The sequence below is a fragment of the Suncus etruscus genome, chromosome 11 (assembly GCF_024139225.1).
Source record: "Suncus etruscus isolate mSunEtr1 chromosome 11, mSunEtr1.pri.cur, whole genome shotgun sequence".
NCBI classification, from domain to species: domain Eukaryota; kingdom Metazoa; phylum Chordata; class Mammalia; order Eulipotyphla; family Soricidae; genus Suncus; species Suncus etruscus.
Window position 1 is genome coordinate 23,614,843 of NC_064858.1, and position 23,037 is coordinate 23,637,879.

The window sequence follows — 23,037 nt, forward strand, 5'->3', positions numbered from 1 at the left end:
TACTTCCTTTGCTTGCCATAGACATAAACAAAGGACCCGGGCTTAAGATTTTATTAGGTTTTGTAATTTCCTTCCTGAAAAAATTATTTTACAGTGATAACATTATAAGTTTAAGAAAAAGAAGAGAAAATAATAGAATACTATAGCAAATGAAAAACATGTACGTTCCATAAAATAATTCTGATTGTCATGATTAAAGCTTGATTCTGGGACCATAGGGTTAGCACAGTGGGTAGAACATTTGCCATGATGTACCAGACAAGAGTTTGATCCCCGGTACCGCATATGATCTCCCAAGTCCTGGAAGAAGTAATCTCAGCATAGAGCCAGGAGTAAGCCCTGAGCACCTTTGAGTATGGTCCTAACTTTCTACACTCACCCCAAATACCGGGAAACTTGATTGTCATTAATAAGTTACAAATTGTACTACAAATAAGCATGTTAGTGAGAAGCAAGTTGTGGGCAGCCTGAAGAGGAGGCCACACTCTGGGTCACCTGGCTCCTGGACACTGAGCATGGAGCCAGCTCTGGGAAGGGCCTGTTCAGTGCCCTTGATGGGCAGCAAGAACCAAGGTATCAGCAGCACTCATAGACAAATACAAGCTGGAGATGCCCAAGCCTTCCTGGTATCTCATTTGGATCAGCCTGGCCAAGCCCTGAAAGGCTGGGCTTGTGACTTATTATGCACAAGAGAGTCTTCCTGAACAGCAGCTCATTTTGTTTTGCACATGTGTGAATCTGCTTTATCTGTTGTAGTGGTGTCTGTGCAAGTGGAGTTGTGTTGGGGACAGTTAGGGGTCTTTGTCTGGGAGGAACTAGAAGCAGGAAAGGACATATAAACCATTCTGAATCTTTTGTTTTCACCCAGTGGTGCTCAGGGGTTACTCCTGCTCTACACTCAGGAATCATTCCCATTGGGCTCAGGTAATCATGTGGGGGTGTTGAGGATTGAATCTACGTTGGCTTCATGCAAAGCAAACACCCACTACCCACTGTTCTATGGCTCTCACCCCAACATAAGGTATTTTGATGGGATAGATTCCAAGGGAGTTGTTTCCTCCATTCAGGCTATCTCAGTTTTCCTGTCCTTTAGAGGCAGTGACATGAAGTATTGAGCAGCAGACCTCATTCACTGTGAGTGAGAGTCAGGGAGGGCAGTGCCACCTTGAGATTCAGGAAAACAAGCGGTGTGAGGTAAGCATCCTAGCCCAGTCAGCAAGACAGGAATCTCCCAGACCCACCCTGCTTCAGAATCAAAGATCTCACAGTGTGCCCTGTGGTTTGTAGTCAATTTTTCACTGAAGCAATCCTGGTCCACACTCCTCCTCCTTACAGTGAGATGTGGCTGGGGACAAAGGCAACATGAACTCCATGTTTTATCCCAAATTTCTGAACCCCACTCAAAGTTGGGATCTGTTTCCCTCAGGCACAAGGAACTCCCAGACATTTTGGTTTCCAGAGCTTCTCTTCTAAATGGGAAAATCCAGCAGATACTTTCTTTCTCTCTTTGTTGTTGTTGTTGTTGTTGTTGTTGTGTGTGTTTTATTTTAAATACATTTATAAAATAAATAATTTAAATAAAATTTTATTTTAAATGAAGTTAAATGCTGGAAGACTAACGGCATCAGTCAAGTCTCATATAATTCGAAAGAAAGACTTGTGACATTCAGCATAGATACCCTCAGCCCTATTACCCTGATTCAAGACACACATATCAACATGCCTTTTCAGTCCTGGGAACTTGTACCTCTTGAAGTGAACCAGGTGCTTTTCACAGTGACTACAGTGTTTACCAAGATTCAAATCCACATTAAGGTACGTTACACTGACTCCTTCCATCAAAGATGGAAGCCTCTTTGGGACCTTACAGAGAGAATAAACAGTCCATCATTGGTGCTTTATATCTTGAAATGTCCCATTAATATATCTAAATTGTACCTTGAGCTCTTAGTCTAAGCAAAATGTTATTTGGGAATATCATTGAAGAAAGGAAGTTCCACTTTGTTCACTGAAGTTGTCAGGACCAGACCAATGAGTGAAACTATGAGCCTGTGTTTGGGGAATGATTGTCCGTGTTTATGGTCCACATTTTCAAAAGGTCCTGGTCTTTAAGGTCCCAGACCTTATACAGATATGCTGCTTTCTGAGTAACATGTTATTGCACCTCAGCCAGAAGTGCTACCCCAAACTACTGAGACACAAAGTAGATTCGGAAGCTGGGGAGTAGAAGTAAATGTGATTAAGGATTTTTTACTGGGCAGAGGTGTTAGCATGCAAGAATATTCTCAAACTGATTTATGGTGATATTTTTAGCACTTGGTAAGGATGCCAAAAAATCAATAGATGGTTTCCTTGAAATGAGTTAATTATATGTGTGAAAGAGACCTCATTTACAGTCTATTTAAAGGCTGGAGAGAGAGAATAGGGGTTGGGTGCTTTGCCTTGCACGCTGCTGGCCCCAGTTCTATCCCGCAGTAGTGCAATTGTCCCCTGATACCACTGGGAGTGACCCCTCACTCAAGCCAGAAATAGACCTGAGTATAGCCAGACATAGGCCCCAAACATTAAATAACAGAAGAGCCTGAAATTCCTTGTGAATGTGGTAATATCACTAGACTTTCATATTTTGCTTTTAAAACCACATAAGAGATGTGAAATCTCTTCTACACCTTCCAGCTGCCCTTTGCAATCCTTTAACTGGACAATAATGTTATCTTTTAAGTTTAAACTCAGTGATATTTTACACACTAACATTTAATTATCTAAGTGTGTTTCTTAAACATTGTCACCTGACTTCTCACCATAAGCTATGGTAATTCACTTGAACATAGGCAGAAAAAATTCCAAGTTCTTAAGCTGAAATGGTCCAGGGAGAGGCTTTAGTCTATTTCTTTGGTTGAAACCCTGAGGAGGAAAATGCCATTTTCAGATCAGGCCAAACACACGGGACTTCCCTGAATGATAATGAACTTCTTTGACTCATAGAAAAACCTTCTTTATGAAAACTAGGACAATCTCTGCCAATTAGCTTCAATTGAGCTGCAAAACAACGAGAAATTCACTTTTCTGGAAGGAAAATGGATGTCGATTACTTCTTTCATCTTGGCCTTAAAAACAGCTGGGTTGAACATTTTTCCCACTGCCCAATCTCATTTCTATGTTGTTATAAACTATAAGGTAAGAATGATTCCACATTGAATTGACTATACCTTTATTGCATTGGTAAGCATCAGATTTTATGTACAGCTTAATCTGTCATGTCTTTTCTGTATACGAGTAGGGAAGAAGGTTAATAGGATGCAAAACGAAAAATCCAGGGTCTCTCCAGTTTAATCATCTTCTCTAAGAGAGCAAGCCAGGGGTAGCAACTTCCCAGTAATAAGCAGCCCAAGCAGCAAGGATTATATTTCATTTCCCCATTGTCTGCCATTTTTAAGATTTCTTAAAAGATATGATTCAGCACTTCCCCAACATGGTAAGTCAGGTGATGTTAGAAGCATAGAGAAACCACTTCCATCTGTGTTTTGATGAACTCCCATCAGTTGCATGTGGCCCATTGGACTTCAGTTAAACAACTCCATCTTTGAGACTGGAGACTGTTTCTTAGTCAACTGATTATTTTAGCACCTAGATATTCCTCGAATAGAGTAAGACTCAAAGACATTTAGGATAGATGAATGAACATGAAGTGGCTTCTAACTCTAAGAGACGTTTTGAGCAGAAGAGTCAGGTCAGAAACATGTTCTTAATCCTCTAGGAAATGACAATGTTCTATAAAATAACAATTTTCTAAAGGTAGAAATTCAAACATTTGAAAAATCATGTTGATGAGTATATGTGAATGAGGGGCCTGGGATTGAATAAAAGTGCTATAATGATATGTAGAGTTCTCAAAATGTTTAAGTGCTGCGCAGATGCTGTGTGTAGGCTTCTGCTCATCTTCTAGAACTCTCAGATCCCAGGTATTTCTATGGCACCTTCCCCCACATTGTTTCTGCTTCTCGGAACTTGTCAGTGAATAAGCACTTCCTGTCCTATTGGAGCATTCTCTCTCATTGGGGAATGCTGAGGAACACAAAGGGTGATGCATTTGGGGGGAATAAAGGAGATTTAGGAACTCAGACCTTACAGATCTGAGCCTTTGAAGGTAGAGAAACCATAGTCAGGGCACTAGAATCAGAGTGAAGGGAGAGAAATCAGATAAAGGGTTTCAGTGTGAGATGGGCAGATCTCAAGTGCCAGAAGAGGACTGTGGGGCTCTGACATGTGGGTGTCAATAGCCTGAAAGAGGCCTGTTAAGGGGCATTTGGAGCAAGGCTAATGGGTTTGTTTTGGTTTTGAGGCCATACTGGGTAGTACTCAGAGCTTACTTCTGGCTTTGTGCTCAGGGACTTGTGTACTCTTGGTGGGGTTCTGAGGACCATAATGATCCTGAGGATCGAACCCTAGATTGGCCACATCAAGACACACACTTTACCCACTATGCTGTCTCTCTGGCCCATTGCAGACTCCCATGGTAGAAATGAAGGCTTATCGACAAATGGCCCTACTAAGTTCTGCCTTCGCATTTGGTTGGAGCAGATGGAATATACACTGTGATTCTAGGAAAGTTGTATTTAAGGTATTGTATGCAAAATTCCCAAAAGCTACTTTGAGCTACGCCCAATGGTAAGGGACTCAAAAGCTAAATGAACATCTATCATGGTTCTTCCTTTCATAAAAGGGGAAAAAAGTATTCCAGATGAAGTTTTAAACATACATTAGGAGGGTTCTACCGCCATTATCATGCATTCCTGTACTGAGCGTAGAGGCATTCTCCATCCTTTGAGTATGGGGCCAGAGATGACTTATCACATGTTCAGAGCTCATTGAGTGTTTTAGCTTGAACAAGTCATTTTCTTTTCAATTCAAAATTATAGTATCATAGTACCCCTGCTCCCTACGAGTGAAAAAGATATGTATATATATTCCCAATATCTAGAACAGGACCATCCTTCAGATAATTCAAACCCATCTGCCTAAACTCCATCAATTCATGGGACACAAAGCATGTGAGAAGTAGAGGTGGGCTCAGGCCTCTGGTGTTATGTTGCAACACAGGCATGCTTTTTTCAACCTGCATCCCATCACAGTGTTGCAGGGTGCCTGTAATGTGGTGGGGGGTATCACATGGGCCTCCAGCTGTTGGCTCTGAGTGAATGGATCCTCCTTCTTTTTAGGCCAGTGAGCATCTCACTAAAGAGGAACCCATTCAGGATCTCGACTGGATAATTTTAATGTTCACAGGGGAGAGAGCACAAAGGCTCAACATTAGTGAATACAGCGAGGAGTTCTCGGAAAGCCCTCTGGAAGAGTCAGAGTTTCACTCTACCTTATATCACATGGTCAAAGACTTCGCTTCCCTGGAAGCCCTGGAGGGCATCAGGAAGACCAGCTACTCTTTCATTGACACTGTCTGCAACATGCTTCTCGCCACACGCTTGCTCTCTTATTCTTAGCCCCCTGTTGCCAGCCTTGCCCTGTTTGAGGGGTCGAGCCACTCAGACAAAAATAATTAAAATGATCTGACCAGTGTTTTCATACTATTTTTATTTCCATAAAAACTTAAAAACAATAACATCTCTCCCAAAGAGCTCACAGACAGGCCCTTCCCATGGTGGTGGGCTGGGAGGTGACACACTAGGAGAACACACTGCTCTCACACCGGGGGTGGTCTGTGGTGCTGGAGGATGGTAAATGGCCACAGGAGGTGTTCCAGAGACATCCAGGAGTCCCCATCCTGTGTGGGAGCAGCATCCACAGACTTCTGGAAGAACTGGCCCATCAGGAAGCTTATCAGAGCAGCAAACAGGACCACAAAGGCCACAGAGAGCCAGGGAGACTTGGCATTGCAGATGGAAGTCTTGATCTGCGCTGCCCATGAGGTGAGCCTGTCCGGGCTGGAGACAAGTGCAAGTCCCAGGCATCAGCACTGGGCACCACCCTGCCCTGCCCCGGTCTCTGCTCTTCTCAGCCCTGAACATGCTCCCTAGCATGACTCTGCCAGCATGGTTTGGGTTATGGGCTGCCCCTCGCCCGTTTTTAGAACTCAAGAAATCACTTCTTTTATGATGAGACTGTGAGAAGTCCCATAACTCCTAACAAAGGAATATTTTTGTGCTTTCAATAGGCTACAGCTGCTAATCTTTTGTGTAACAAAACAATGCTAGAAACTGCCATAGAAGTTGTTTTCTAAGTTGATTCGTTTAACGCAGCATCAATGCTGTGATTTGTGTTCACAAAGCCACATCCAAGTGTGAGCCACTGGGGGTGCATGCTAGTAACACCTTTTTAATCACTATTATCAAAAATTGACAGATACTGGGGGCAGGAGGGTGTCTCTAGATCACTCCTGCAATTCTCAGGTCCAGCAGTGCTGGGCCACATGGCTCAGACCTGCACCCCAGATCCTCCACACTGGTGCATATTTTAGTCCCTGAGCTATGTCCCCTACTCAGTGCCAGGGACAATCCAGGCTCTCATCAGCCCTGTTTTGCAGGTGAGGCCCTGTTTCAGGCCTTTAAAGTGGATGCAGTTGTCCAGGTCACCAAGACAAATACTCAGCAGGTACTGGAACTTGGGGACTTAGATGCATTGCCTATAATGGAGGTTGAGGAAGTTGGTTATTCACCTCACAGGTAGCTGACAGGTGTTCTGGGGGCTGGGATTAGGGGTTAGGGAACCCACTGCTTCTCACCTCACCTTTCCCCACGAACAAACATCATCTAGAATAATGAGACAACTCACATGGCCCACACGTCCCATCTGGGTGGATTTCTCTTCTCACAAACACTCAACCTCCTGGCTCCTTCTGCAGACTCCTCTCCAGGTGGGTCTAAGTCCTCTTTTGTTCTATAAAAAAGTACTTCCTGTTTGTGATTGAAACTAAGGATTTTCCATTTTTCTAAAATAGTGCTGAATTGTAACGTGCCTCTAAAGAGGCTTGTTAGATGTTGATTTGCCTCTTTCAAAGAGTGGGCAAACATCTCATAAGTCCAATCACCAAAATTTACATTTGAACTATATATTGGAACTTATATCTACCAGATGTATGCGTGAAGGGCATCTGTCCTGTCTTGGAAGTAGCCTGGCTTCCTAGTTCACTTGGCTGAACTTGCTCGTGCTAGGGGACAGTGATGCTGCTGCAACTCCCATGCCATCCTTCCACAATGGGATGATGGATGGGCACAGCAAACATGCCACCACTGTCTCTTTGGACTTCAGTGGCCCTCCTCTCTTTCCCTCCATCCCTAGGAACCAGTTGCTCAGACCTGCCCAACTCCTGGGTGAGTTTCTAGAGAAAGTGCTGGAATGTTTCCTGCTCTGTTTGGGTGACTATATGCACAAGTAATATGCTTCACAGCCATCAACCAGGAATAAGCTCCATCTGGTCCCCACTGATGCCCACCCAGTTCCACCTACTTGAGTTCACCCTTTTCTTCTTCATCATCAGCCCAGGAGTAGGTGCTAATGAATCGCTGTAAGGAGGGCCGGTGCTCATTCTGCTTCGAGCCCAAAATGCGCCTAAATAAAGATCACAGCAGCCACTTGTCGTATCACATCACACACACTCCTGGCCTGTAGCAAGCCCCTTTCCTTCAACTGAGATCTACACAAAAAGTATGACATTCTAAAAGCACTTTGGATTCTGATTTTTGTCCTTGCCCATCCACAGTTAGCACTTACTTCATCTAGCAGAAGAATAAAACACTCTCCTGATCATGTGCAGATCAAACCTGGCTACTTCTTTCTCCAAAACTGGTATTTACATTCGCCTGGTTGGAACACAGTTAAGGTTCCCTGAGAGCGACAGGGAAATGGACTCACCAGCTGCTTGGCCTTCGGTTGAATCGCTCACTGTTCTCCATGCTAGTCACCTTTGGGTTAGGAAATGTTAGAATAAAGCTGGAGTGTGTGATGTTCTTATCTAAAAATTAACTTGCTTTAGGCTAAAAAAAAAACCCTCAAGAATTCGCTTACCATCCCTGTGTTGCCAATGTTTCTGGGCAAAGTGGCAATGGTCACTCTCCGGAGAGAAGAGGGCTGTTTGAGAGGGCAGAGAGAGATGCTGAGAAAAGTCCCCACAGTCCATCTGTCTGCTGCATTCACTGTCCTTGCACACAGATGCCTGGGCTTGGGCACCACAGCTGACTTAAACAGGAAACTGACTTTATCCTCTGGGGGAGCCTACAGAGTCATGATCAGTATACTCAAGGACCACTCCTGGTGAATTCAGTGTAGTGGTACCAAATGATGGTTCCATGGTCAGGTCCTGATAGTTCTCAGGAACCATGTAGTGCTAGGGAGCCTGTGTACTCCAGTCCTGTGCTGCATCTACAGCACTCCCCTCAGTAGAAATATACTTTTGGGTGTCACACCCAGCAGTGCTTAGGGGTTACTCCTGACTCTGCACTCAGGAATTACTTCTGGCAGAAATGGTGGAACAGATGGGATGCCAGGGACCAAACTCTGATCAGTTGCATGCAAAGCAAGTGCCCTACCCATTGTATTATTGCTCTGGCTTCAGTAGACATTTTTAAAAGATCTCATTATGACAAGAAATAGTTGACAAATTCAGTTTACTTTTCCCAGCATGTGATAAGTATAATGTGTGCCAATCAAATAAGGAATATAAGGTTTCAGCTTTAGGTTTGACTAATAGCAGCACAGACTAATCATCTTCTAATATTGAATAACTGTGTGTGTCTACTTTGATTATAAACTCCATGTTTATGATTTCTGTTCATATTGATTTTGTTCATGATATTAAAAAGGAAAGAAATATTTTTGTTGTTAGTGCAGACAAGTCAGTTTATCATTTCTATTTTGTCATTAACTCAGACTTAGATTTTTCTCCCAGCACAAGAAGTGATGACTATTTATTTATATTTACACTTTCCCCTGCCATGATTTTATTGTGGGAGGATACACCTGGCAATGATCAAGGATTATTTCTGGTGGGGCTGGGAGAACTGAAAGGAGGGTGAAGGAACCGTATTGGGGGCTGGAAAGATCAAACCTGGCTTGGCCACATTTAAGGCAAGTGCCCTACTTACTGTACTACTGTGCCCCATCACTTACTTGTGTGTGTGTGTGTGTGTGTGTGTGTGTGTGTGGCTTTTGGGTCACACCCAGTAGCGCTCAGGGGTTACTCCTAGCTCTACACTCAGAAATCGTTCCTGGCAGGCTCGGGGGACCATATGGATGCCGGGATTCAGACCACCGTCCATCCTGGATTGGCTGTGTGCAAGGCAAACGTCCTACCACTGTTCTATCTCTCCGGCCCTAGCCCCCACTTACTACATTTACTACATGCCAGTATTTACTTAATCCCTGGCATATCCAGGAACAATCACTAAGCACCAAATTCAGGATTGACCCCATGCACAGAGTTCTGGAGTAGCCTTTGAACACCACTGATATGATCCCTAGAGCAAAACATTTAACAATGTTTGTGATTTTTGTTTGTTTTGGTGCCACACTTAGCAGTGCTCAGGAGTTACTTACTCTAGCTCTGTGCATAAGGGTTAATCCTGAGGTTGCTTGGGGGACCACCTGGTTCCAAGAATCACATCCAGGATTTCCACAGAAAACCATACATTCCAGCCCTTTGATTCATTTCCCTGGCCTGGCATAAGGTTTTAAGGAATAGATGTGTTTATATAACTGCCTTAAGAGCTGTACAAGGAAGTATCATTTAATATTACTAGGTTTTTTTTAAAGAAGTTTAATTTTAGGAAATAGGAATACCCTTAAGTGTACAAAATGATTTAGTGAAAATCTTTTCTTTTTAAAACCATTTCTAATTTAATTCCTAGGTTGAACATTAAAAATAACATATTGGGGAAGGGTCTGAAATGATATAACAGGCAGGGTGCTAGCCTTGTATATGACTGACCTAGATCTAATATGGTGCCCCAGAACCACCAGGAGTGATCTCTGAGCACAAATATAAGAATAACCCTTGAGCACTACCTAGTATGGCCTCACAACTAAAAAAAATAATAAGTAACATACTGGACTAGGATTAGCATGCACTCTACATTCATTCAACCTGGGTTGCTGCCTAGAATTGCGTGGCCTCCTGATTTGGCCAAGTGTAAACTTGGAGGTCTTTGAGCCATACTAAAGTGGCCCGGTGGTCCTCAGCACCGCAGGGATGGAGCAGCACCTTATCTTCAGTCCTAAGAAGAGAACTCCCTATCTGGTAGTCTATCACTAGGAATGGCTATCAGAGCCCCGAGCACCACCTTGGAGCCCCCCAAATAACAACAAAAACAATAATAATAGCAATGGTGATAAATAACATTGTAGGGCAAGAGCCCTGGGTTTGAACAAGGTTGGACTCCTACATGATCATAACTGCTCACCTAATTTCTATGGATGTGACTTTGCTCATCTGTGAAAAATGGTCTGAATGGAATGATTTTAAAGTTACTCTCAAATTCTATGTAAAAAATTCTTTTCATGAAATATTAATTTTTCAAATGGTGGCCCCATACTGCTGGTCAACTTTCAATAACCTGCTCTCCCACTTCTTGTTGAGTAACAACAGACCCTTGAGGTTTACTCAAGCGACTGGAATGAAAACTGTATTTTCCAGAAGCCGGAGCAGTGGTGCAGGGCATAAGGTGTCTACCTTGCTTGGGCTAGCCTAGAACGGACCTCTGTTTGATCCTCCAGCATCCCATATGCTCCCCCAAGCCAGGGGCGATTTCTGAGCACATAGCCAGGAGTAACCCCAGAGCATCACTGGGTGTGCCCCCCCCCCAAAAAAAAACACAAACCAAACCAAAACAAAATTTTCCAGTCTTAGTTCTTTTTTTTGTTTGTTTTGTTTTTTGTTTTGTTTTTTTTTGGGGGGGTCACACCCAGCGGTGCTCAGGGGTTACTCCTGGCTGTCTGCTCAGAAATCGCTCCTGGCAGGCATGGGGGACCATATGGGACACCGGGGTTCGAACCAACCACCTTTGGCCCTGGATCAGCTGCTTGCAAGGCAAACGCCGCTGTGCTATCTCTCCGGGCCCTTCTTCCCTATATCTTGGGCTGTGACTTCTGTGATGATCAGGATGTGATGCCCTGTTGGTACTAGCAGGTTTTCATTTGTTGGTATTAGTGATTTTCACATGGCCTAGTCCTGGCTCTTGGGGTGGGCTTTGTTTTCCCAATAAAGACGGTCTAGAAAGCCTGGAGGGGAAGCTGCCATCTTGGCTAGTCTTTCTGTGTGGTGGAGCTGTTGTCTTGTGGGTGATCAGTTTGTAGTGTGAGTTCCTGGTCTGGTATTCTTTCCCAATCACGTGTAAATTAATTTTCTGCATCAGAACTGCTACTGCTTCATGTCTCTTATACTACTCAGATTGGGGCATAGAAATCTCTTTCCCTTGCTGGGGACTGTGGAACATTCAACCTACAATTTCATGGTGCCCTGAGCTAAGAAGCCAAATCTGTACTGGGTTGTGTATGTGTGTGTGTGGGGGGGGGGGGTGTATAGTCCAAGTCAAAGGGTTGTCCTATAGCAAAAAATGAAGGTTCTTGCAGGTAGTAGGAAGCTGCTCCCCAATATTAGGCCTGTATCCAAGTTTGGGGAGAGGGACAACCACTATATAAGATCTCTCTCTGCTAAGCAAGCTAATTTGACATGCAAATGTAGCGGTAACTATCCAAGCATACTTATAACACACATGCACACCTGCTGTGGTGCCAGAGTTTACATGGAAAGTCAGACTGCTTCAAATTATACTATAAAACTGCATCTCCTGTAATATTTGATCCAAACATGGGATAAGTGCATTAGTAATTACCTTGGAGTTTAGAGAAGCTGAGCGCTTTTTAAGTTGGCAGTCTTCTAAAGAGAAAGAAAGACATTGGCAAGCATTAGGGACTCCTGTGATTTTAATCAATGGTCTTAAGACTTCCATCAGGAAAATCTTTGATCAGAAGAAATGGGAGAATCCAATAATTCATGAGACCTACAAACATTGGCTCTCCTGAGTGTGGAGCTGCTCAACCATGACTGAACCTCATGAATGGGCTACACAGACCCCCTTGACTCAGCAATCCTCACCTCATACAGAGAAGCTGCCCAGGAGAACAGAGATTCTCAACCATTTTCTTTCCAGAAGATGGTATGATTCTTGTTTTTGTTTTGGGGCCACACCCAGTAGTATTCCTAGGTTACTACTGGCTGGTGGTGGTCTCAGGGGACCATGTAAGATGTCAAGTCAACTGCATTCAAAGCAAAATTCCTCTGCATTGTACTATCTCTCTAGCCCCAAGAGGACCATTCTTAAAATAAAATATCTCAGATAAATTTGTACAGTTAAACTTAACTTTTTGGGCGAGTTGGTGAGGGAGTAGTGCCAAGAATTGAACCCAAACATACAAAGTGAGTACTCTGCCTCTGAGCCACATCCTGGCCCAGTCATAAGACTTTTAAGCTTTCAGTGAAGATACTTTTGATGACCTCTTAAGTCTCCCTGCATACCAAACTTTTAGTAATTCTACTGTGTGGAATCATTTCTTCTATGAGGATGTGAAGCCATTGCTGATGAGTGGCCTTGCTTTTTTTCCAATAGTCCTGTTCTGACATGACCTAAGGGGAAGAATGCTTGGACCACCTCAGTGAGTCAAATTCAGACTTTCATTCTCATGTCAGCAAGCTAAATGGGTTTCATGCATCTGGGGGGCACTTTTCCAAAGATCTCTTGTCTCCCAATCAGTTTTTCAACCATGTGTTACTGTATTTGGTCATAGAAGTATCAAGACTCAGTTATTTTAGTTTAGTATTTTTTGCAGCGCAGGGATTGAACTCAGGATCTCATACATTTATAAGGCAAATGCTATACCCCTGAGCCACATCCCAAGCACACAAAACTCAGTTCTTTTAATATAACCTGAGTCAGAGACACTCATCCTATTTGGGGGCGGGTTTGGCTAACCCAGCAGTGAGGGGCTAACCCTGGTTCTGTGCTTGGGAGTGACCCATGAAGAATACTCAGGGAACCATATATGCTGTCAGGATTCAAACTGGAATTGGCTGTTTGCTAGGCAAGTTCTCTACCCAACTGTACTATTGCTCCCCAGCCCTCGCTCTTACTCTAAAAACATAGAATTGATTACAAGAAAAATGAGGATTGTATTAAGAAATGTGAAATCTGGGGCCGGAGAGATAGCATGGAGGTAAAGCATTTGCCTTTCATGCTGGAGGTCATCGGTTCGAATCCCGGCGTCCCATATGGTCCCCCGTGCCTGCCAGGAGCAATTTCTGAGCCTGGAGCCAGGAATAACCCCTGAGCACTGCCGGGTGTGACCCAAAAAAAAAAAAAAAAAGAAATGTGAAATCTTACTAAATTTCTTTACCTTCATTTTCAAGAGGGTTAAAAGACCTTTCATTTCTCAAAAGAACCTGTTTCAGTTCTTCCAGCTCTGCGTGCTCCTTGGCATACATTCTCTTTAGGTTCTCCACGTGCTGAATCATTACTTCCACAGCCTTACTGACCCGGCTTTCCTAACAGGAGAGAAAAAAACTAATTCACATGGAATAGCTTGATGCCCAGAGCTTGATGCTCTGTGAAGACAGTGGCAAGGCACATGCATTGATCCTTCACTGTCACCAGAGGACGCTACAGAGACCAAGTAGCCTTGCAAATATTCAGGAATCCCAAAGATAAGCAGGACTGGAAAGGATATGATGGCAACAGGATATTGAAAGTTATGCTAGTCTTGGGGCCAGGTGGTGGTGCAAGAGGTAAGGTGCCTGCCTTGCCTGCGCTAGCCTTGGATGGACCACAGTTCGATCCCCTGGCGTCCCATATGGTCCCCCAAGCCAGGAGCCACTTCTGAGCGCATAGCCAGGAGTAACCCCTGAGCGTTACCAGGTGTGGCCCAAAAAAACCAAAAAAAAAAAAAAAAAAGAAAGTTATGCAAGTCAAAATTCTAGTGGTGGATGACTGTAAGTCCTGACCAAGTAAAGAAAATCCAGGCTTGGAACACCCGAAAACACCTGAAGACCCATCGAGGAACACCCAGGTTTGCATCCCAGAAAGCACAAAGATTCAGGAAATTGAGACCCCACTGGAAAATGGAGAGATGAAAAGCAATGGTTTAAAAAAAAAAAATCTGAGTAAAAGACAAATTGACCCCTAAGTCCCTTTACCTAACACAGCAGGGCAACTTCCCCTCACCACACTGGTGAGAGACTGAATGCTGAATCCTAGAGAAATACAAACAGTCCTGTGGGCTGGGCCAGGTCAATAATGTGTGTAGAGAAGGACAAGAGCAGGGGTCTTCAAACTTTTTAAAGTGGGGGCCGGATTACGGTCCCTTAGAGAGCTGGAGGGCCGGACTATATGAGCTACTAATTCCTACTCACACTGCACATATCTTATATAAATAAAATGAAAACCATTTATAAATAAACAGATCATGCGCCAGTATTTCAATGGAAACTGTGGGCCTGCTTTTGGCTAATGAGATGGTCAATGTCCAGTTCCATATTTGTCACTGCCAGCCGTAACAAGTGATGCAAGTGGGCATCAGTTAATCTTGATCTGGTTGGAGATTTCAGATGTTTCATTCTTGAAAAAGTCTGTTCACAGGCATAAGTGCTACCAAAGATGGTTACCATTTTGAGTGCATGGTTCTTGATATTTGGATATACACTGAGTGTATATGTTGGCAGGTATCTTGGCAACCAAACAGCACTCACTGCTGGCGGGCCGGATCAGACTCCTCTGCGGGCCACATGTGGCCCGCGGGCCGTAGTTTGAAGACCCCTGGACAAGAGGAAGCAAAGTCTATTGTGTATGGAATCTGGGGCCGGACCAATAGTACAGAGGGTACTTGCAAGCAGCTGATTTGGATTTGATTTCTTGGATCCCATATAGTTCCCCAAGCATTACCAGAGTGAGCCCCGAGTACAGATCCAGGAGTAAATCCTGAGTATCACAGGTGTGGCCCCCAAATAAACACAGACAAAAGGAATTTGGAATCTAGATACAATTCTCTTCTCTGGTTTCCCAAACACTGAATGGTGCTTTCACTCTCCAGGCTAAGCTGCTGGAAATTTTCTTCTGGGAAATGGACTGTCTCAAAGTAAAAGTCCTAAAACTACCTGCAAACCCAAAAATTACCCCTAATGAAACAGCCCCCGTGTTGTGGGGCTCAGACTTGGTGACTGACACAGTCATGGTCATTCCCTGCTGCTCTTTGTCTAAAGGAAAAAACCTACAGCATGAAAGCAGAAAATCCAAACACAGAAGCACAAAGCAAATGTGGGGGAAAAAAAAAAGTGTAAAGGCAACCAAGCAACAGTTCCAAGCAACAGTTCCTCCAGAGGTAAGTGCTACAGCCATGGAATAATAACAGTTTAAAAACCAACGGAGAATTCAGACATCTGGGAATGTGATAGATGATAAAAATGAGAGCTCCGTGGGAGTGCTAGAAGTCTCAGGGACTCCCCATGAAGTTAGGATGAAAAAGACTTTAAAGAAAGCACAAAGAGGGGCCCGGAGAGATAGCATGGAGGTAAGGCGTTTGCCTTTCATGCAGGACGTCATCAGTTTGAATCCCGGCATCCCATATGGTCCCCCGTGCCTGCCAGGAGCAATTTCTGTGCCTGGAGCTAGGAATAACCCCTGAGCACTGCCGGGTGTGACCCAAAAACCATACACACACACGCACACACACACACACACACACACACACACACACACACACACACACACACACACACACACACAAAAGAAAAAGCACAAAGAGAGCTGAAGTGATAGTACAGCAGTAAGGCAGTTGCCTTGCACACTGCCGACCTGGGACTGGCCCAGGTTGAATCTCTGGATTCTCGTTAAGGTCCCCTGAGCCTGCCAGGAGTGATTTCTGAGTGCAGAGCTGAGTGTGTACAGCCACCAATTGTGAAATTGTGATCCAAAAAACTCAAAGGGGGAGAGAGAGCGAGAGAGAAAGAAAGAAAGAAAGGGAGAGAGAGAGGAAGTGAGAGAGAGTATGTGTGAGAGAGAGATAGTAGAAGAGTCAACATCCCAAGAAGAGAAATTTAAAAGTGTCCAAGAATTCAGAAAGAAGTCAGAAGGATAGCACAAGGTTAAGGCATTTGCCTGGCCTGTGTTGACTCTGGTTCAACCTCCAGCATTACATGTGCTTCCCCTGGGCCCCGCTAGGAGGGAGCCATGAGTACAGAGAAAGGAATAAGCCCTGCTGAGCAATAACAGGAACAGTCCCAAACACGAAAAATGAAAAGAAAAAGAAGAGAAAAAGTTCCACTAAATATAAAAAAGGAAAGTAATTCAAGAACATAAAGCAGCAGCAGCTTAAAAATGTCCACTCAGTGAGATGGAAAGAAATAAACAAAAAGTCAGGAATCAGAATGGTGTTAGTATTGATGACAATATTTTGAAGTTAAGCAACGCAATAGAAGGAGGCAATGCAAGAAAAAACCCTTAGGAAACTTCCTATCTCTCACCTATAGTCCACAACTCACGACCAAGTGTAACAATAACAGTTCCAGTGAAATAACATCTCAAAGGGTTTCCCTTCTGCATTTTTTTCCCCTCAGGAAATTGCTGGATGAGAATTTCCAACAAAACAAAACACTAATCCTGCGGAAGGCATGGCATTCAGGAAGTGCAAGTGAAAGGAATATTCACTTAAGAGTATCCAAGACTATCCCAGAAGAAATCCACATTATTTAATGAACTCACAAGAATTGTGGGACAGAGACCCTCTGGAAGAGCTTGAACATGATTTAGAGATAAATAAATAATCCCTAAGTATATAGCAATCTGGCTGTAGAAGTGATTAACTCTGGGAACAACATGAATTGTTGAAAGAAGAAAAAGCCATCCACAACGTTCTACTGTCTGCTCTGGATGTATGTAGTGGATGTGGCCACAGCACAGTATTGGCACCTCATAGAACACGGTAGTGCATGCAAATAAATGAGTATTCCTTTCAGAGCAAATACTATCAATCAAAAACAACATCACAATTTCTCTACATCTTCAGCAACACTCATTTTCTTTCCTTATTTACATCCATTCCACAAGTGGTGTGCCTTGACAGTTTAGGCTTATCTTTTGCTAATAGTAGAGCATCATTACTTTTGGAGGGACTTTGAGAGATCTTCCTTGCAAAATTATCCAACAAAACATTCAGTCAATTTCTTTTTAAGTGACTGATTGCTTTTTTGCTGTTCAGTTGCAAGAGTTCTTTGCCAGATATTTTTTCCCACTTTCCAGCCTGATGCCTCCATTTGCTTGTTAGGTGTTTTATTTCTGGTGTCCCATGTTACATACTCCATACACAGTATTTACTGAGCACCTGCTATGTCAGGGTATCTGGTATAAGTGGGCCACAAGCAAGGAACCCCAGGAGACCCTGCCTTCTAGTGGGCCAGGGGACAGGAAACCAGTCAGATGGGTTGGCATGGGGACCGGAAATGGGGGGGGGCAGAACCTGAGTGCAGGTGAATACTGGCTGTCAGGGGAATTGGGGTGGAAAATCATTGCAACGTGCTGCACAAGGGGAGGGACGGAAGTGCAGGGTCACACCTTCTAAGCCTTTGAAAAGGCTTCAGTTCTTTGCGAACAGAAGAGGAATCACTGGAAGGCCTTTAAAGTAGGGAGAGCAGTGGGTAGCCTAGGAATGTTTTACAGAGATTGTTCAGGCCTGGTCACTGAGAACAGACTGCATCAGGGGTAAGGACAACAGGACACCGTATGTAGCCAGGGAGAGCATTTGAGAACAGAATTAAAGCTAAGGTAGTGGGGAAGGGAGGAGTAGGGATGTAGGGAGATGGTGGAGTCTGGATCTCTGCAGGTGGGAGGCACAGGAGGGTCAGGGAAGGTGCTGAGAATAGAGCTTGAATGCGTGCAGGAAGAGAGAGCTGCAGAGGGGAGCCAGAGGCAGGGCCCTACCAGGGAGGCGGAGCCCAGAAGTTTCCATTCAGATATGCTAAGTTCTTCCTGCTTAGCCAACATCCTAGTGGAAATGTTGAGTGGTGGTGTATTTCCTCATCTGAAACACGGGGGAGGTTCTGCCTAGCTTCTGAGTGCCTGAGCTGACTGTGGAAAGGCAGGTCGGGTGAGGTCAAATGGGTGGAGCCCTGGGAAGAAACTGATACCAGAGAATTCTGGAAGGGGAGAGCAAGATGCAGAGAGGAAACCCAGGGGCACGCACATGGCAGCCTGGGAGCCAAGGGGTATGGGGCAGAGCCATGTGGACTATAGCAGAGATACAGGAAAGGTGGGGAGTGCAGGGTGCAGAGAGACCGAGGACCCCAAGTCTGGTTCAGCTGCTAAGTTGGACTCTAAGTGGAAGCAGAGAAGTATGCTGATGGGTTGCATGAAATTGTGCTTCCAGTGCCTCTGCACTGGAGAACTGGTTAGAAACCCCACTGGGCTTGCTGAGGGAGAAGTTGCTTGGAGTGGGAACATGACTGTAAGGGCTCCACAGCTGTTCTTGTGGATTCTCAGGGGGAAAATAAAGTCATTGTCTATAAAGTGTGTGTGTGTGTATGGGGGGAAGGTGCAGAACCAGGATGCAAAGAGAAAGGAGAAAGTGACGGAGGCAGGAACAAGGGAGAGTGAAGGCAGGAACACCCCAAGAGCTCTCAGCAGGTGGGCTGGATGTGGTGGTTAATATGGTTAATCACCAGTGCTGTGCAGAGTAGGTAAGAAGCAGATTTCCATTTACCGGGTAAAGAGAACAAGAGGAGCAGATGTGAGGGGCTGGTGCAAGGAATGAACACTGCACTGGACCAAATAGAGAGAGTTTGTCAGGAATGAAAGTATGAGCAGATGAGAGCAGTGAGAAGGGAAGGACAGACAGGAGCACATCTCTCCATGGGAACCTTCCAGTACCAAAGTGAGGCACTAAGGGACAGTGGACAAGGCTCTTTATTTGGATCCGGAAACATCCCAGCAAAGTGGGAAGTTATTGCTCAGAAACAGGAAATGCACCGTCAGAACTTACACAACAACCTAGTTTTACTGTGTACATATACAACCTAAGTATGTGTACTTAGTAAAAGAAACATCAGAAAACACAAAAGATCAACCTCTAGTCAGGTGTTAAATGAGGGACTAGGATATTCATGGATAACACAACCACAAGAAGATGTTTTCTTAGGAAGTATATTCTGACAAGTTTGTTTAGCTCTAGATGAAAAGAACTAAAATTTCCCCAACTGCCCTCAAAGTAATTTTGAAATTCTTGTCTATGAATAATACTGAAAAGAGGCATACATAGGCTATTTATTCTAGATGTTGTATATAGCAGGAGATAAGCATTCTAGAATAATCAAATTTAGATAAGTGCTTGAAGAATTGATGACCTATTTTCTCATCATCTGATAGTAAAAAAAGACCCTGTAATGATGTATGAACATATTTATAACCACATGGACAGTCATTTATAAATGAAAGAAGTACATTGCATGATTGACCTAGCAAAGTAATTTTTTACAAATTATCACTGATTAGTATAGGAAAGATTTTATTGACATATGTATCTTAATTTTTCCACCTTATTAAACAGACTGCCTTAAACAAGAAGTGTTAACTTTGAAATGTCCTCCTACAAAAATTATCCTTCATTTCAGGAAAAAAAAGTGCTTTTTTTTTTAATTTTAGCTAGAGAGATGAAGATAAATTACCTGATTAATGGCCCCCAACATCTCTGCTCGACTTGCCACACGTTCTGTGCACTGGCTAAGGAAGGTTATACTCTTTTCCAGCTTCTTAATGACCTCTTGGGCCTGGTTGTCATCTTCACAAAGTGGTGTTAATGACTGTACAGAGAGCAAGGAATTAAAAAGAATCCAACTTTACCATTCAATCAGTGATCCTGACATCCACACAGCACATAGGATAGTAAATTCTCACTCATCTTCATGGAGGGTAAAAGAAGTAATGTTAGCCATAATAAATGATGTTGAAATTTGATTCCTGGTATCCCATATGGTAATCCGAGCCTGCCAGAAATAATTTCTGTACGCAGAGCCAGGAGTCATTTCTGAGTGCGGCTGGTTGTGCCCTCCCCCCAAAATTAGTTTCAGTAATATATACTAACAATCAACAATTCAAAAATAAATGAAGAGCACAGTTTGGGAACTGGGAAGAGTAGCCCAGGTGGAAGAGCACATACTCAGCTTGTGCAAAGGTCCTGAAATAGGTTCCAGCCTTCTTCATCCCTGACATTGCTAGGCATGAGTTAAATTGCACTGCAAGGCCTGCTCCTGGTAACATCAGACATATATCTGGGGAGTGGGCCCCAGTTCCCCTGTATTCTGTCTGGGAGCCCTCTAATTGTTTTAACAGAATATAATTTAATTTATAACAGTTCCATAAGGAATGTGGCACCAGGAGGGTAATTCAGTGGTAGAGCTCATATGGATTTGATGCCTGGCATCACCAAACTCAAATCATAGAAGAAATATACACTAGAAGTTACAAAATAACGAAGCCTTTAAAATCACAGTAAAGGGCTAGAGATATAGTACAGGAGGTAAGGCACTTACCTTGCCAATGGCCAATATTCAATCATTAGTACTACATATGGTCCCTGGAACATAGCCAGGAGTAAACCCTAGGCCAGAGGTCCTCAAGCTATGGCCTGTGGGCCATATATGGCCTGCCAACGACAGTTATCTAGCCCTTCTGGTGTTTTTTGTCACAGCTGCCTGTCCTGCTTTCAGCCAACTTATTCCTAGTCCACAGTGTATATTTGTGGGATGTGCACCATACTCTACAACTCCCTCCTTCTCTCTCTCGACTGCTCCTCTCAGTCTCAGGCAGGGGTCCTCAAACTATGGCCTGCCAAAAGCAGGCTTGGAGTTCCCATTGAAATACTGGTAGGTTTGTTGATTTAACTTTACTTGTTCTTCATTTTAAATATTGTATTTGCTCCCATTTTGTTTTTAATTCAAAATAAGATATGTGTAGTGAGCATAGGAATTTATTCACAGTTTTTTTTCTAAACTATAGCCTGACTCTCCCACAATCTGAGGGACAATGAACTGCCGCCTATTTAAAAAGTTGGAGGACCCCTGCCTTAGACATTGCAGCATGAGGCTCCAAAACCAAAGAGATGAAAGAAAGACTTCTTGTCATCTGCCTGCACCTATTCCTATAGGTGACCCTGCACTTGGTTCATCGCGATCCACATGTGGACTGGCAGGACCAAGTAGCCAGACAAATTCCATGGAAACAGCATGAACATGGGCTTATGACACAGTCCACTATTCACCTCCAGAAGCTTCAGACAGTTGGTAATTTCCTTCTTCAGATTTTCTTCAGCCAGGTCACGGGCTCTTTCCTCAAGCTTCACTCTTTTCTCCAAGGTGAACCCATCACACTTGAAGCCCAGGGATAATTTGAGAAACTCAGCCTGTTGTCAAAATTAAAAGTGAGGAACAGGAGAGACAGTATAGTAGCCAGCATTTATCTTGCATGAGGATGACCTGAGTTCAATCCTTGGCAACACACAGCGTCTCTCGAGCCCCCCACGAGTGATCCCAGAGCACAGAACCAGAAGTAAGCAATACTGAATGTAGCCCCAAGTTTAAAAAAATAAAATGTATAAGATATCTAGAGAGAGAGAGAATAGAGGTTAAGGCACTTGCATTGCATACAGGGACCTGGGTTTGATCTCTAGCACCACCTAGGGTCCCCAGAACTCTGCCAGTAATGATGACTGAACACAGAGCCAGGCAGATGTTAGGCCTGAGGTGTGACACCCACTCCTACATACATGCTGCTTTATGGCTCTACACAGCCAAGACAAGAGATGCCCAATGAGCTAAAGGGAATCCCACTGGCAGTTGGGTCTGAGACAGTTTTTGTTTTTCAGCCCATACTCACTGGCACTCAGGGCTCATTCGAGTGGTAACCAATGGCCGGTAGAGTGCTAGGATTCAACCCAGGTCTCCACATAAAAAACATGTTCAGCCATTGGAGCTCCTTCCCCACTCCCCTGAAACATTGTCTTTAAAATTAAACAAGAAAAAACCAAACTCACCTCCACCTCCTTCTCATTAACAGAGATGCTGCAAAGTAAGACAGGATTTACTAAAATGCTATTCTGTGGAAAAGAGAAATGCCACATGGTCTGTGGAGATGGACTTACTTATCACTTGGCTTGATGTTAACTGACTTCGCAGGGATAACAGTGGGGTCTGGGAAAAGACAGCAATGTGTTATTTGGTTGAAAAGGTTTAGCAGCTATCGGCTTGTTCAATCCGATGCCATTGGGAGTCCTCTTCCTTAACAAAGGCATTTTCTTGAAATATAGCTGAGATAGTAGCTAGTTATAAAGCTGACAGGGAAACAGAATCTAGAGGCAAGTTGGGGATGAAACCTGAGACTCTCAGAGGCCAGTGCAGCCCATGGCACCTTGAATGTGATCATAGCCTTGTTTTCTATTGCATCCTGCCCACTGTACTATTGCTCTAGCCCTGTGACTCTTTTTTTCCAGAGTTTTAAACTTGGTGAACTTTGCAAATTCTGTGAGTTCACAGTCTTGTGGCTCCAAATCCTGAATTTAGCTCATTGCCCTGCCTGAGAGGAAGCTCAGCAGAGAGCAGAACATTATGTGTATTACCTCAGTGCTGGCTTATTTGCTTATGGGGATGCCTGAAAGTGGTCCCAAAACAGAACTTAGTCTTTGCACCCACCCAGGGTTGGTGAGGCTCTGAATGTTCCCACAGGGCATGAGTCAGTCAATCCTCCACCCCAGTGGTTCTTTTCAGCCAGAAATGCACAATTTTTAGGTGCCGCCTCAGCCCTCAGGAAACTCCCTTAGGATAGCAGGACAGAGTTCATAGCGGCTTTGGAGGGTGGGGAGAGAACAGACATTACCTCCTGCCACACTTTCTTTTTTAGGTTCCTCTATTGTTTCAGGCTCCACTTTGGCTTCCTAAAATCATAAAAATAAAATAAAAAATGTTTTATGGCTATGAGGGAAAAAAAAGGATTTATTGCTGTG

General features: G+C 43.9%; 3 protein-coding genes across 3 annotated transcripts in view; 2 read left to right on the forward strand and 1 right to left on the reverse strand.

Moving 5' to 3' along the window:
• Positions 1-5,499, forward strand: part of DNAI7 (dynein axonemal intermediate chain 7) — a 65,904-nt gene extending 60,405 nt beyond the window's left edge. The window contains exons 12-15 of the mRNA XM_049782891.1: positions 1,601-1,815; positions 3,010-3,177; positions 4,508-4,621; positions 5,220-5,499. Coding sequence (XP_049638848.1) covers positions 1,601-1,815; positions 3,010-3,177; positions 4,508-4,621; positions 5,220-5,498 — 776 coding nt within the window. The 3' untranslated portion in view covers position 5,499. The remainder of the gene's footprint in view (positions 1-1,600; positions 1,816-3,009; positions 3,178-4,507; positions 4,622-5,219) is intronic.
• BCAT1 (branched chain amino acid transaminase 1) overlaps positions 1-23,037 on the forward strand; it is a 647,504-nt gene that overhangs the window by 452,503 nt on the left and 171,964 nt on the right. The window lies entirely within an intron of this gene.
• IRAG2 (inositol 1,4,5-triphosphate receptor associated 2) overlaps positions 5,699-23,037 on the reverse strand; it is a 36,678-nt gene continuing 19,339 nt past the window's right edge. Inside the window, exons 9-20 of the mRNA XM_049782892.1 lie at positions 22,911-22,968; positions 22,180-22,228; positions 22,072-22,099; positions 21,301-21,441; positions 19,709-19,843; positions 13,399-13,546; positions 11,841-11,884; positions 8,020-8,082; positions 7,867-7,916; positions 7,462-7,563; positions 6,787-6,891; positions 5,699-5,939 (exon numbers count right to left, since the gene is read on the reverse strand). Of these exons, the coding sequence (XP_049638849.1) occupies positions 5,699-5,939; positions 6,787-6,891; positions 7,462-7,563; positions 7,867-7,916; positions 8,020-8,082; positions 11,841-11,884; positions 13,399-13,546; positions 19,709-19,843; positions 21,301-21,441; positions 22,072-22,099; positions 22,180-22,228; positions 22,911-22,968 (1,164 nt within the window). The remainder of the gene's footprint in view (positions 5,940-6,786; positions 6,892-7,461; positions 7,564-7,866; positions 7,917-8,019; positions 8,083-11,840; positions 11,885-13,398; positions 13,547-19,708; positions 19,844-21,300; positions 21,442-22,071; positions 22,100-22,179; positions 22,229-22,910; positions 22,969-23,037) is intronic.